Genomic DNA, 15,080 nt, shown 5'->3' on the forward strand with positions numbered 1-15,080 from the left:
CTTTAAAAAAAATGGTTTGTTTTGGTTAATTTGCAAGGCCACATTTTCCCACACACTGAGAGCAGGTAGAGTCCCCTGAATTCAAAATTCAGGATCTTTATCTTGTCTCTCAGTGACCTAGTTGTGCTGATTTTGATACCTGTATCTTACTTAACAGCTTTTCGAGAGGGCTATGTGGTTCATGCCCTTTAGGTTCCATTCAGGAAGACTTTGTTGTTGTTGTTGATCAGACATTGTCGGTGAAGGTGGAAAGTGACGTCATTGTCACAGTTGACTTACGGCAATCTCGTACGGTTTGAGAAGGACGAGATGAACAAGGGTGGTTTGCCATTGCCCAACGTGGCCTACCAACCCTCAACTTCTTTGGTGGTGTCCTATCGAAATACTAACCGGGCCCGACCATCCTTAGCTTTCCAAATCTGGCAAGATCTGCTAGCTAGAACTATCCAAGTAAGTTTTATTTATCCTGCTGTCAAATCACAGCTGACTTACGATGACCCCATAAGGTTTCCAAAGCAAAGATGTTCAGAGGTGGTCTGCCATGGCCTTCCTCTGCAAAATGACCCCCAATTTCCTCGGTGGTCTCCCATTCAAACACTAAGCTGAGCTTCCAAGCTCTGATAAGAACAGTCTAATTTGGGCCATTCAGGTCAGGGCAGGACTTTAAATAAGCTTCTACAAAACTGGCAGCTTGCAAGGCTCATGGAGAAGGGGAATACTTTGTTTTGCTGACATCACTGCTGATTTAAGGTGGCTACATAAGGTTTTCAGGGTGAAAGGCATTTAGAGGGGGGTTGCCATGGCCTTCTCCTCCACAGTAGGGATACATGCTTTGGCTTGGCTTGGCCACCTCGGAGATAACCGCAGCCCGAGCCGGCGGTGGGAGGCACTGCCGAAGCACGCATCCCTACTGCACAGTGACCCTGGGCTTCCTTGGTGGCTTCTCATCCAAGTAATAACCAGGGCTGCCCATTCTTTGCTTATGATGAGATCAGGCTAGCCTGGGCCAGCCAGGTCATGCCATGTTATTCATTCATTATTACATTCTCATGGCATAGTCATGAAGATAGGCCATTTTATTACAGCCACCCTTCTAACTTCTGTAGTGACAGTGATCTACTTGTGGAGGGGGGCACTGCAAAGCATAAGTCTGGTGGGCTCCTTTCTGGATCATGACCTTGGTGCGTAGCCAATACCTTTTTAACTATCTATGCACCACCATCACTTTTTAACAAGCAACACACGAGGGCCATGATTCAGAAAAGAGTCCACGACCAGAGTTTCTGAAAGGAGGAGATCCAAGACAACCTAACACGACATCTTCCAATGGCAAGGATTGATAGCTATCAGTCATAGTCCTCTTGAGCCAGTGAAGGAGTTCTACAAGGAGAAACAGGCAGACGTTTCAAGTTGCTTTAGAGTGTGGTTCTAAGCAGAGTTACAGCCACTGTACAGAGTTACAGTTCACTGAAATCTTAGGTGAGTGGAACCTGCTTATGATTGCAGTGGAGCTAGACATGGTGACTCAAAAGAACCTACACATTCAGAGGCAGTGAACCTCTGGATACCAGTGTCAGAAGGCAACATCAGGGGAAGGCCTCGGCCACTATGTGACCTGTGGACCTTCAGAGGACCTGGTTGGCCACTGTGTGAGACAGGATACTGGACTAGATGGACCACTGGTCTGATCCAGCAGGGCTCTTCTGATGGTCTTTTATTCATTGTTATTAGACCATCTAGTCTAAATGTTTTCTATTCTAATCAGCAGTATATCTTCTGTTTCCTTTACCAGCCATGTTACCAGGGACCTTCCCAGTTAATGATTCGCAGGACTGAACTTTTTAGACAATATATATCTAACTCATGTGTTTAATTTGGAGAAAATTCAGAGAGACCTCTAGATGTGTTTCTCATTCTGCTTGCAACCTTGGCATCATGGAACTCCCTGAATGTACCCTCTAGATCAGGGGTGGGCAACTGTGGCCCTCCAGATGTCCATGAGCTACAATTCCCATGAGCCCCAGCCAGCATTGGCTGGCAGCGGCTCATAGGAATTGTGGTCCATGGACATTTGGAGGGCCACAGTTGCCCACCCCAGCTTTAGATGTCAATGGGGGAAGGGTGTCCCTATCCAGAACCATGAGTCATCTCAGCAACTATTTGCAAAGGCAAGAACTACCCTGGGCCTGGTCCAAATATTTAAATGTACTGCATTTGATTGGTTAATGGATCTTATTCCTTCTATAAGAAGTTGTCAACACCTTTTAAAAAAAAGAACCAATGCACAATGCATTACATCCAGGCAACGAAAGAGAAGTAAGAGAGATAAGTGCAGAATACAGCAGGGTGGGAAGGGAATGAAAGAGAGAAAAATAATAAAAAAATTTAAGTGTTCCTAAAGCGGAGATTCTTACAAGCGGGGGTTCTTGTAGTAAAGGGAGTCTCCTTACTGTCATCTAAAAAGTCTTCTTCCTCATCCTCTTTTCTCAGCCGCCGCTTAGTCTCCTCGTCGTAAATGAGCCCCAGCAAATTGGCCGGGCTCTCGCTTTCGCAGTGGCAGAGCTCGTTGAGCCGGGCTCCGATGACCTGCCGGCAGAAACCAAAACAGAAAAATCAAGACGTGTTACAAAAGCACCCAGGGACGGCTAGGCGGACGTATACTAGGGTGCTGATGAAAGATGAAGAACTCCACCTGTCACATCAGATTCAGGTGAGGAGCCATGTTAAGAAGGGTAGATGGGCCCACCTGTCTCAGATATTGATCTATTTATTTCCTTCTCTGCGTTCCCCTCCCCCATGGGGACCATATAAACTAAGCTTGTTATTCCAGCTTGGTCCTTGCATCTGCTAAACCCTATTTATTAGGCTGTATGCTTATCTGCTACTCACCTTCTACCTATATGTGTGGACCGGTAACTTTCATTTCATTCAGAGCACTACGTTCAGCCAACTCTATCTGGCTAATGATCCCTGGCCCCAAAGAAGAACATTTGGCCTTGACTAGGGCCAGGTCATTTTCTGTCCTGGCCCCCATCGATTCAATCCCTGCCGTCTACACTGAATGCGATTTCAATTTTGATTTTGGGCAATTTCAATTTTTCCTCTGCAACAAGCAGGACTGATCCAGAGTGACCCTACTTTCCCCACACAATATCCTGGAGTCGATAAAACCCTCGATATTTGAAAAATCGCCATCAGTAAGCGTGCAGCTGTCTGCTTTCTCCGAAATAAGTTGCTGCCGAGCCTCCAACATTGTAGAAAAGCCCTGATTGGCCAGGGCGTCAGTTCAAAGGCTTCCTCATTCCCAGGGTGCAAGGCGTCCCTTAAAGGGGAAGCCCTAACTTCTCTCAGCAGAAGCTCCAGAAGCCCTATCTTCTCTTGGCAGAGATTTTCCTCTTGGATTATTTCCCACCTTCACTGTCTCCAATCCTCTTCCCCCCTCCTTCAAGAAAAGAAAGAGGGTCCTGCTGTGCTTGCCCCCCCCCCCATTCTAAGCTTCCCTGAACACAGGCAGAACACTCTTCTGGTTCAGTGGGGAGGGGGGAATAGAAGAAGACCCGAGTTCAAATTGATCTGTATTCAGCAGGATCCACAATGGAATAAACAAAGTAAGTGCAGAATCAGCCCCACTCTCCACTTCCTCTCCCATTTCTCCCTCCCCGTCACCATCACCACCTCCTCTGAGATAAGCTTGAGGCAGAGGTGGGCTCATAGCAGACATCCTGTGCTGGGCATTCTCTGCTCCAAGTCTCTTGCCACTGATGATCCATAGCACCCATTTTTTCAGGAGACCTGATCTCTGTCACCTGGAGATCAGTTGTAATTCTGGGAGACCTCTAGGGCTTCACTGGATCAGGTCAATCGTTTAACATTCTCTGTAAACTGTCCTGAGCCTCAAGGGAAAGCAGAATATGAATGAATGAATGAATGAATGAATGAATGAAATGTTACTCTCCTCTCATACAGTCTGATAGTGGTGGCACGAGAGCTGAACCATGAAGCATCTAGGACATTCAGCTCTAAGCATGTCTTCCCCTTCTGTCCTACTGAATGAGGATACTGGGATGTCACCTCCTTCTTCATCTACCAGTTCCTTCTCCCCCTCCCTTATTGTTCCTTTCTTCCTTCTTTCCTTCTTTCCTTCTTTCCTTCTTTCCTTCTTTCCTTCCTTCCTTCCTTCCTTCCTTCCTTCCTTCCTTCCTTCCTTCCTTCCTTCCTTCCTTTGCTGTATATTGGAACATTTGTGTGTGTGTGTGTGTGTGGGAATTTGCTATCCTATCCCAAAACAGAAGCTGAGAAGCTCAGCTTCAACATTAAAAAAAAATCCCATTCCCCTCTTTTTCTTTTATGAGTTTTCCTCAAACCTGGGTCTCTCCCCCTCCACCACACATGGGCCCATTGTGCTGATTTTTTGATCTACATTTTGGGCCTATGTTCAGAATTAGTTCTTTAGATGTATATGGGCAGATGTGATTTAAAGAGCTGAAATTATTTTTTCAGGCAATATGTTAAAAGTCACCATACTGGAATAGACTAGAAGCCATCATGACACCAATTAAAGACAAAATGCTCCAATAATTCTTAGATGGGGAAAGTGTTCCAGGGGGATTGGAGCATTTGCTGGCCACATCTTGGCTACAGTCCTGAAAACGAAGGATATTAAGTTCTCCACCAGCAATCCGAAGCAACAGAATTACACATAAGCTACACAGAGCTTCCCATCAGTTTTGAGCCTGCAGGCACCTTTGGAATTCTGACACAGCACAGTGAGTGCAGACACAAAATGGCTGCCACAGGAAGAAGAGCTGGTGACAAAATGGCTGCTGCAGTTTACCTTCAGTCACCCAGTGATATAGCCACTTTGTGATATAGTGGCAGCTGCTGCCAAAACAACAGTTTTAAGATTCGACACAGCCAATCAAATATCAATGGACCAATCAGAAGTCTTGTGGATTAAAAGCCCCACTTACCCCTCCTCTACTTTCTAAAAACACTTTGTGGGCTCCAAGACATTTGTTGGTGGATGCCCTGGTCCACTTGGGAGCAAATTGGGGACCCCTGAGCTACCTCATGTAATTCTTATGATCATTTAACTTAATTCTTACATCATATGATAACTAAGGGCTAACAGGTATTCAAGTCCTGCAAATGTCAAAGCCAGCACCATTATTTAATAAACAATAATAAACAAAATCAAAAGGAAACAGCCTCCAGGGTGGCGCCTGTCTGGGCCTCTCTGGCCCTGGAGTGCAGTCCAATCCAGGCAGCCGCACGCACAACACCTGCCCTCGCGGCCACACACACACTTCCCACAGAGGGCGAAGGAACTGCACCAACCTGCCCGGCTCTCTGCGTGGCTGTGGCGGTGGTGCTGGAGGATGTGGCCCCACAGCAGCGGCAGAGATAGGCAGCGGCCAAGCTGCCACCTCCAGTGGGGCTCACTGCCAGGGAGGGCACCAGAGAGTCAGAGAGTCCTGCCGAGCCACCGTGCTCCAAGAGAAAGGCACCATCTCAACAAGGAGAGGAGGAGGTGGGGCGGCAGAAGGGCAGGGAGGGGGGCCCCTCTAGCACCCGTTGCATCTGTGTATGCAACGGGCTTTATGGCTAGTATATTAATAATAAACATTATTTAATGAATGGTAATAAACAAAATGTATTCCTCCTCATCCAACAGTTTTTAAGGATGAAAAAATATGTAGCTTAATTTTTTAAAAAAACATACAAAAATGATGTGCAGCAGTAGCAACCTCTTAGTTCCTTATTTCCATCCGTCTCTTGCTTGCGCATGTCTAATGCTTTTAGTCTAAAAATGCTGCTTGCTTACTTTTAGGAGTAAGAAGGAATCCAAACTTACATCTCCCCACTGGTAAAAGAGCTTGGCTGCATTCCATTGTAACTTCTGGTTCCGTTTGTTCCCGACTATTGGGGATCGTCCACGGGAAAGGCCCTTTTTAGTGATGTTCACGTGGTGCCCCTTCATCCACTCTGGCCAATTGCCACGGTTGCAGCGGTGAACAAAACGTGCACATTCCAGGAAAAGGGCAGATCTCGCGACCACGGGCGCCTCCTGGAATACACGGCAACAGCGTTAAGAACCAGCCGCCAAGCGAGAATGCCACTTCAGTTAGCATGGCCCATTAATGTGATAGGCACTAGAATTTCTGCGCGTTATCATTTTCTTACAAGTCAATTTTAATTAAAGATCACTTTATGCAATTTTACCGACTGACAAGGCAATGCAATAGGGAGGTTTTAAGGACTATCGACCGTATCACGTTTGGCAGAATGTCTTTAAGCTACGTAGGAACAATTTTTTAAAAAGAGGTGCAGTTTAAGATGTGACAAGCTGTTAAGTCCTATTACACAGCCTGATTTTATTGTTTCAAGTAATAGAAAAGAGCCTCGGAGCACTTTAAAAAGGAGTTTTCATGAGTCATGGGAAAGTTTATCCTATAAAACATGAATGACCGAAACCATATATGTGCACATGTCCATTTATTGGACGCATGAAATTGCATGATACTGAATCAGACCCCTGGCCCATCAACATCAGTATTTTCTACTCAGACTGGCAGTGGCTCCCCAGAATCTCAAGCAGAGGTCTTCCAAATCCTCCACTGCCCGTTTTTTTTTAACTGGAGATGCCAGGGATTGAACCTGGGACCTTCAACATGCCAAGCAAGTGCTCTACCACTGAGCCACAGTCCTTTCAAACAAGGACTCCCCTTTTTTAACAAGGCTGTAATGCATAGAGAAAGATATGTTTCAGAAAGAGACCAATATTATCAAGTCATGGCCCTTTGTCTTTCTTCCACGAGGAATCCTGATCGGCTTGCCTAACTTTCTGATGGGAAGCACTGGACAGAATCTGACAAACCAAGTCTCCATGTCTGAAATGGACATTTTTCTAGGAGGATTTTGGGTCTGTTTGCATGTACTTTTGTCAGAGTCAAGAGTAGGGTTGTGCAAAGCGGTTCCGATTTGGACCGATTCGGATCCAAATTGGGCCGATTTGGATCGATTCGGAGCCTTCCGAATCGATTCGGAGCCAATGCAGATCAATGGAGCCATTGACTTGCATTGGAAATCCTTCCCCTGCCTTTCCTGGGGGCTGGGGGGTAGGTGACACCATTTCCCATAGACTTTAATGGTGGGAAAAATAATTTCAGCAGGTTACTTAACCAGGAAATTGGCAATTAACCTGCTGAAATTATTTTTTCCCACCCTTAAAGTCTATGGGAAATGGTGTCACCCTCTTTGGGAGGCCCTAGGATGGGACCCCTTGGTCCAATCTTCTTGAAACTTGCAGGGGAGCTCAGGGAGGGTCTTTCCTGAGTCTCCTGCAAGTTTCAGGAAGATTTCATGAGGGGGTCCCATCCTAGGGGCTCCCAAAGACCATTCCCCATAGAAGTCTATGGGGAATCAAGTTAAAACCAAAGAATATAACTCGCCATTATATCCAAAGGAGCGGATAGGGGACCAAGGAGTTCAATCCTAAGGGCTCCCAAAGAGGGTACTCTTTGGGAGCCCTTAGGATTGAACTCCTTGGTCCAATATTCTTGAAACCTGCAGGGGAGTCAGGGAAGACCCTCCCTGAGCTCCCCAAGACATTTCAGGGGTGCAACATAAACCCCTCCCCCCCAGCCCCCGGGAAAGATGGGGAAAAAACAAACAAACAAACAAAAAACAGAAGCAGCCACGAAGCTGCCAATGGCTTGGCGATTCAGCTGAATCTCTTCAATTCAACCATTTTAAAAGTAGTGACAGTCTGATTCGGACAGTTTTTGATTCGGAAAAGTCCAAATCGGCCCCAATTTGGCCGATTCGGCTGTTTTCGAATCCGAACCGCACATCCCTAGTCAGGAGCCATGTTAAATTAATATCCACAGTGTACACTGTTTCCTCTTCTGCCCTCAGGTAGTTCAGAGAAAACAATGCTGGTGTTAATTCAGTGTTTGGTTTACGATTGTACTTGTGTTCTTCATGTAGGAGAGGAGACCGGCAGAAAAGGTCACCACACAGGCAGTTCTACGTTCTGTTCTAAACCTTGCACATTCCCTCTAGTGAAGAACTGGTCATCTTCAGTGCTTATATAGTTAAGACTTACAGGCCATACCCCCTCCCCCAGTTCATTCCTTTGAAATTAAGCTCCATCAAACAAGCGAATAAAGTACATAATATTTAAACAATACAAACACATGAAACATCATAAAAAACCAATTTGTAATTTTTTTTCAAAGTTAAAAATGTTCTGCCTGCTGCCAGTCTATTAGGTCTTGATTAACTTGTTTAAATAACAGGGAAAAGAGGCAGGAGTAGGTGAGAAGAGGGGAGGGGGGACTTCCTGCTCTTTTGAATGCAACTCTTCCCTGTTTGCTTCTAGAATGAGAAAAAATGAATGAATGCAGAAGAACAGCAGGGCAGTTAGTTAGATCTCCCTCTCTCTCCTCTTTCTGTACCAAGTTGCTTCTCTTCACAATAACACTATTTTTAAAGCACATTTGACCCTCTTTGCACATTTAAACTCTGCCAACAACGGTGACATTGCTGTTCTGCAGCAGCGACAATCTTGGCATCCCAGTTGGGACAGCTTTCTTTCCCTGGCTGACCACCTATGGCTGGAGTTTGCCTGGAGTTTTCTCCCCATGGACAGGCCCTGGGCAAGCCTACATTAGCGAGCCGAATGCATGCCGGATGTCAAGAGTATTCAGCGAAGACCCTGCCGGGGCTTACCTGGTGCCCTGAGCAATCTCAAGCAGCAGCGAGAGAGAGATGAAGGTGCGTGACAGAAATGGATAAGGATGAACTCACACCACAGAGAAACACATCACAAATGGGAGAAATGAGTCAGCCAGGTGAGGCATAGCTGAAAAGAATCACAGATTACCACTTCCACAGTCAACAGAAAACAAAGCAAAACACAACGCGGAATTCTCACGGGATGAGCACAAAGTCTGGGTTTACCAGTAACCTTTTAAAAATGTCTATGATAAGCTAAACCATGCTTCCTAAAAATGTATATGATAAGCTAACCCATGCTTTCCCTTACAGCAGCCCACAAGGTTTCCCAGTAAGCTGACCATATTTCCTTGATGCAAAAAGGGGACATTGAGATGGCCAAAACGGGACGGCGGTTAAATATTTCTGTCTTCACAAAAGTAAGACGATTTAAAAAGGTCTAAAGACATATTGAGATTGAGCCTGCAAGTACAGTAAAAGTTTAAGTCCTGGCCTTATCTCTCTCTCTCTGCAGGCCAGATAGGGGAAAGGGTTTTTAGCCATATCTAATTACAAAAACCTTTCTTAAAGAGGCCCCTAAAGGGAAATTCTAAATTAGAATTTGGTCGATGGTTATTGGCCCCATTACATACCTGCAAATAAATTAACAGTTTAACATCCTGTCCTTCTCTCTGGCCGCTTCTGCACGAGGAATTTGGCCTGCCTCACCGCTCATTTCAGATCGAGGCTAATTCTCCCGGGGCGGCATGACTCAGGCCCTCAGTTGGCCCACGGCAAGGGAATGTGGATAAATCCACAATCCCCTTTTTGCCCTGGGCTTCAACGGGGCATGTGTTGGGCCTGGGACGTGTGACTGCGGAAAATCCGGACTATCCCATGTTGTGACATTACTCCTCCCCTCCCATGCCTGAGAGTCACTTCCGTCATTTACCCTCACAACCTTTTAAAAATTAAAAAAAGAAGTCCAATTGTGTTACAATGCAATTCCAGAGTAACAAAATAGCAACAATCCCCCAAACCACCCTCCCCCTGTTGGTTATTTTGGTTTTAGTGAGATCAGAGACAGTCCGTGTGCTTGGGGGAAAGGGGGAATGGTGCAATAAAACAGCCCTTTTACAAATCCCCTTGTGTGTATTGTAACAGATCTGTGTTACAACATAATCCTGGTAATTAAATATATATATATATTTCAGACTGGGAGGTGCTCAAATGGTGCTGGAAGGCAATTGGAGATGTATCACCACATCACAATGATTGACGACTTAAACAAATGGCGAAAAATGTCCACTTCCTGACCACCGCAGTAGCGGTGCTACTCATGCAGTAGCGAAAATCTAGCGGGAGGGGTAGGTGGAAATGGACCAAATACTACCCCATGAGGTTGTGGGAAGCATCGAGGCAATTATCTCTCTCTCTCTCTCTCTCTTTCTCTGCAGGCCAGTTGAACTGAGAGGCAGGGCTCATGCAGCTGCAAGTTTGCCAACTGCCCATGCTCCATGACCTTTTGCCCCCTAGGCCGAAATTCTAATTGTTTAACAGAAATCAAACAGAAATGAAAACGGCATGGGTTATAGTAGCATACAGGCAAATCAAAATCAAAAACGAACACTGCAGCAAGCATATACCTTTTATTAAATAGGGACAAAATTGACATTTTTCTTAAAACAACAGGATGGCCGGGAAATGTGAAAAAAGGGCACCATTCCCTTCAAAAGGGTATCTACGGTCAGCCTACTTCCCATTCAGTTATGGCAGGGGTGTGCAACGTGGTACCCACAACACCTTTTCTGGTGCCCACCAAGGTTTTTTAGAAAGTGGACCAGGCCAGGACGGGCTTATGTCCAGCAAGACTGAACACCGGAGATTTGATGGGGTGTATAGATTTTTTAAAATGTTCCTTTGGCAGCAACCGCCACCATAACACAAGGAGCTGCATTCTGTTACTAAAATGAAGTCATGGCAGCCTGTGTTATCAAAATCTGAGTGGGACATTTATTTATCAATTAAATTTCCATACCACCCGTCCCTTGTGGAGTCAGGGCGGTTTACAACGTAAGTCACAATCCTGAAAACAGTATGTTACAATTATTGAATTGATTACAATTATAACCCTATTGGGGAACCCTATGGGCATTCATTGTTCTTCCATGAGATTTTTAGTCGCTATCTGAAAGTTGGTAACTCCACATAGTTCCACTGGAAGCCCACCAGAAGTATTTTTTAAACCATCCTTAAAGCACTGAACTGCTTTGAGTATGCCAGTAAAGCATAAATACATGTGTCTACGGGCCTATGAAAACACACCATGCCTGTCATGCAGCGCAAAAAGTTTTGAATACAAATTTCAGCTTTGAATGCCAGATGCTGTTAGGCTAATGAGGAAAGGCACTCTGCAGTGGCAAATGAAATGAGAAGAAAGCAAGATGGATGCCGTTGCTCCAGCAACCCAATGGATTGAGGGAGATTGGAGTGTGTAGGGTAAGGTGACCAGATTGTCCCACTTTTGGAGGGATATCTGGGGCACGTGGCAAATTGTACTTATATTGAAATTAAAAATATATATATATTACAATACTATTTTTGTGTCCTATGCGTCCTATGAAAATTTTTGTTGCTCCATATAGACCAAATTTTAATCAAGAACCCCCCCCCCCCCTCGGTCAATGGTGTCCTGCTTTACCAATGTTAAAATCTGGTCACCTTAGTGTAGGCCTCAGATCCATAAATCACCCTTCTATGAATAAGGCCGAATCCCAATTTTATTTGAAGGGGTTTTTTTTCTTTCCCGGTTACTAGTGGCAGCTGTGGGGTTGGGTGTCATTATTTATAGCGTCAGTTGAACCTCTCCCCAGAATTATGGCCATCAGAACTCTGCGCATGTTACAGCTGCAAGGCATTTGGGGGGGGGGACAACTTAGGAAACAGCCAGCTTGCAAAATGGACAGCCTTGAAGAAATTCAAACATTACAAGAGCGACTTTCGTCAGACTTAAATCAAATGCATACACGTTTACATTCACAGAAGGATAAAACACACTTGGTTCGTATTCTTCTTAGCAATTCTGTTATACTTTCTATTCTGTTCTCCCCCCCCCACACACACACACACAAACAAAACTAGGGTTGCCAGCTCTGGGTTGGGAAATACATGGAGATTTGGGAGATGGAACCTGAAGAGGATGGGATTTGAGGGAAGGATAATGCCCTATAATCCACCTTCCAAAGGGGCCATTTTCTCCAGTTGAACTGATCCCTACAGTCTTGAAATCATTTGTAATCCCAAGAGATCTCCAGCTATTACCTGGTGGCTGACAAACCTACACACAACATTTATTAAGTGATGAACAGGATACCTCTGGGTATTCCAAATTGTGTATTATGAGCTACTGGCTGTGAGCCAGGGTAGCCAGCTCCAGATTGGAAGTTTCCTGGAGATTTTGGGGGTAGAGCCTAGGACGGTCAGGTTTTGGAGAAAGGAAGGACCTCAGGGTGGGGTATAATGCCACAGAGGTCACCCTCCAAAGCTGTTCTTTCCAACAGAACTTATATGGAGATCATGTGCGATTCTGGGAGATCTCCAGGCCCTGCCTGCAGGCTGGCAACCCAGCAAACAGTACTTGTGAGAACATGCACACTGACTTACAAGATCCAGGGCTGCTGCCAGGATAGAGGCATCAGGTATAGTTCCAGGTTCGCAGCAGTTTAGGAGGAACTGAAAGCGTTTCATCCCCTGTCGGATGGCTCCCAGGTTCACCACATTCTTGGACTTCCCTCCATCTTGGTTGGAAGCCGCGTGATCCTCATAGGTCTGGCAGCCTTGAGGCCAGTCAAAGAGAGGACAGAAAGGGAGGGTGGAGAGAAGAGAAGGGCCACACAAGAGTTGAAACATAACATGGGCTCCAGCAAAACCTTGGCACGTGTGGCTGAAATTATGGATCCTTGCAGAAGCCTAAAATGAGGACTGAGACATGACTAGGACTGTCCACAGGAAATGGTGACCATGACATTGTTTTATGGTTGTAAGGAACGTTTCAGCACAGCTCAGGTATATGGTGACTTACCAGAACTCAACAGCCATCACATCACATCCAGGTTTTCCCGGAAGTGACATCACGTTGGCCAACAGCCATTTGGATACAGTTGGATGTGCCAGGAAAAGATTTCGAATGCCTTCACCTCTGTGCAAAGATGCACTTATCCAACTGATTTGACTGAAATCTAAAGGGAATTCAGTACCCTACATATTGCTACTATCAGCCTTTCTGGAAAAGGAAAATATTGGTGCATACTTTGTATTATTGTTGTTGTTGTTGTTGTTGTTGTTGTTGGATTTCTAACCCGCTGCTCCCCTGAGGCTTGCGGCTGGTAACAACATGTAAAAACCCCATAAAACCCCCAATACATAAAACACCTAAAACAATCCCCAGCCCACCCTACCCACCCCACCTGATTGCAGTGAAACTATCTGGGAAACCAGGGGTCACTGCTGATGTAGGGGGGGGGTGATCTAAAAAGAGGAGGCGCCGGTCTCAAACATACGCCTGGCAGAAGAGCTCCATTTTGCAGGCACTGCGGAAGGATGGCAAATCCAGCAGGGCCTGCAGATCCTCCAGGAGCTCATTCCACCAGGCGGGGCCACAGACTGAAACGGCCCTGGCCCTGGTCGAGGGCAGATGTGCCTCCCAGGCGCCAGGAACCACCAATAAATTAGTCCCTGCCGAGCGTAACGAGCGTAAGTCCTTCTGTTCAGACGTTCTGCCAGGATTTAGATGGAGGGATTAATATACAGAGAGCTAAATTAGATGGAATAACTGATCCAAATGAAATTGCCTCCAATGTTTGGAAGTATTCAAGGCAATCGAAGCTCCCTCCGGGTCCTGCCACTTCACTATTACCATTTGCCCTGGGCGGAATGCGGCAAGAACCAGCTTCAGGCAGAAGAGAGAGGGGTCTGCATATGTGGCCATCATCCTGCAAAGTCCCACCTCTCTTCCATGTCTGTGAACCAATCCTTGTCATTTAGGCCTCATTGATTGTCAGCCAGTCAGTGCCCATGGAACTCCACTGAAGGGGACACTGGATTTTAGAGCTTTTCTACATTTTCATTTTGTTTGCTGTTAAATTTCCTTCCTTCCTTTCCTTCCTTCCTTCCTTCCTTCTCACATGTTTTGCTCCCTCTAGTGGTCAATTCCACATCATACAGCTTTATTACAGCTGCACGCCAGGGAGATATGCTAGAAATAACACTGCATGATATTGAATCGATCACTAGAGGGAGCAAAACATGGCCAGAACCAGAAAGAAAGCTCTCAAGAAATAGAAACTTAACAGCGAGTAAAATGAGAATGCAGGAAAGCTCTTAGTTAGGGTATGGGGTGGGCTTAAGAAAGAAAGCTTATTTTAGGGTGTACAAATAACCATCCCTACTCTGCGCTACCGTGTATAAGTTCTATGGAAAGGTGCTTTGGGAGACCTTACTGGGTTTTTTTTGTTTTGTATTCTTAAACTGGATAAAGATTTTCTAATCTGCTGAGACTACTGGTATAACAAGCCTTAATCAAAACTTTTATTTGGGCATAGTCAGCTATGCCAAACCAGCTGTCCATTTCCAAGAGGAGGGGAGCAAAAAAGGATGCTGAAATGGCTGCCGACCCTTTAAGCCTAGCAGCATGACAGCCTGTCTGGCAGCTGTTAGGTTTAAATAGCCAGGAACCATTTAACACACACCACTTTCATTTCCCGCCTTTGAAATGGAGAAAAGCAATAAGGACCACTGGAAAGGTTTGCAACCATTTCCACAATCATTTTTTGCTTGCTTTGAAAGGGAGAGGAGTGAAAAAGTCCCTGAAATGATTGGCAGTCACTTAACCCCCCCCCCTTTGCTTACCCCCTTGCAAGGCAAGCAAAAGGGACCAGCTGGAATGGCTTGTGGCCATTCCAGCCTTATGGCTACAAGCCATTTTGATTCCCTCCATTGGGGAGAAGGAGATGGAAGCAAAACGGAAGCCCAGGACTGGCCTAGGGCCCCAAGCCAGTTCTGCAGAGAGTTCAGTTTCTGCAGGACCAGCTGCTTGGTGGAGTCTCCTCAGCTGCCAGGATCACTTTTGGGGGGCTCTGCAGAGGGGGGGGGGGTGCCTAGGTCTACTTACCTCACTTCCCCTTTTGCTGTATGAGCCAAGTCTCTTTCTCTACGATAGTAACAGTAAATTATTCAAATGATTGTCAAAAGGTTGAAAAAGGCTTGTTCTGAGCCTTTCCTCGTCACCCTCTTACCCCATAGCCACCACAACACGTCAAAACATTTCCATATCTCTTGAATTCAATAAGCTTTCCTTGGTTATT

General features: G+C 45.7%; 1 protein-coding gene across 12 annotated transcripts in view; it reads right to left on the reverse strand.

Moving 5' to 3' along the window:
* The window catches only part of LOC143829091 (protein unc-80 homolog), a 177,969-nt gene that overhangs the window by 110,801 nt on the left and 52,088 nt on the right, over positions 1-15,080 (reverse strand). For 7 of the 12 annotated variants that reach the window (XR_013227999.1, XM_077319408.1, XM_077319404.1 and 4 more), the window contains exons 22-24: positions 12,382-12,554; positions 5,855-6,067; positions 2,415-2,586 (exon numbers count right to left, since the gene is read on the reverse strand). Coding sequence is in view for 11 of the 12 variants with exons in the window: in XM_077319408.1 (XP_077175523.1) it covers positions 2,415-2,586; positions 5,855-6,067; positions 12,382-12,554 (558 nt within the window). In the remaining variant the exon portion in view is untranslated. The remainder of the gene's footprint in view (positions 1-2,414; positions 2,587-5,854; positions 6,068-12,381; positions 12,555-15,080) is intronic. The other 5 variants (XM_077319413.1, XM_077319412.1, XM_077319409.1 and 2 more) reach the window with 1 other exon arrangement.

The sequence above is a fragment of the Paroedura picta genome, chromosome 2 (genome assembly GCF_049243985.1).
Source record: "Paroedura picta isolate Pp20150507F chromosome 2, Ppicta_v3.0, whole genome shotgun sequence".
Lineage (NCBI taxonomy): Eukaryota > Metazoa > Chordata > Lepidosauria > Squamata > Gekkonidae > Paroedura > Paroedura picta.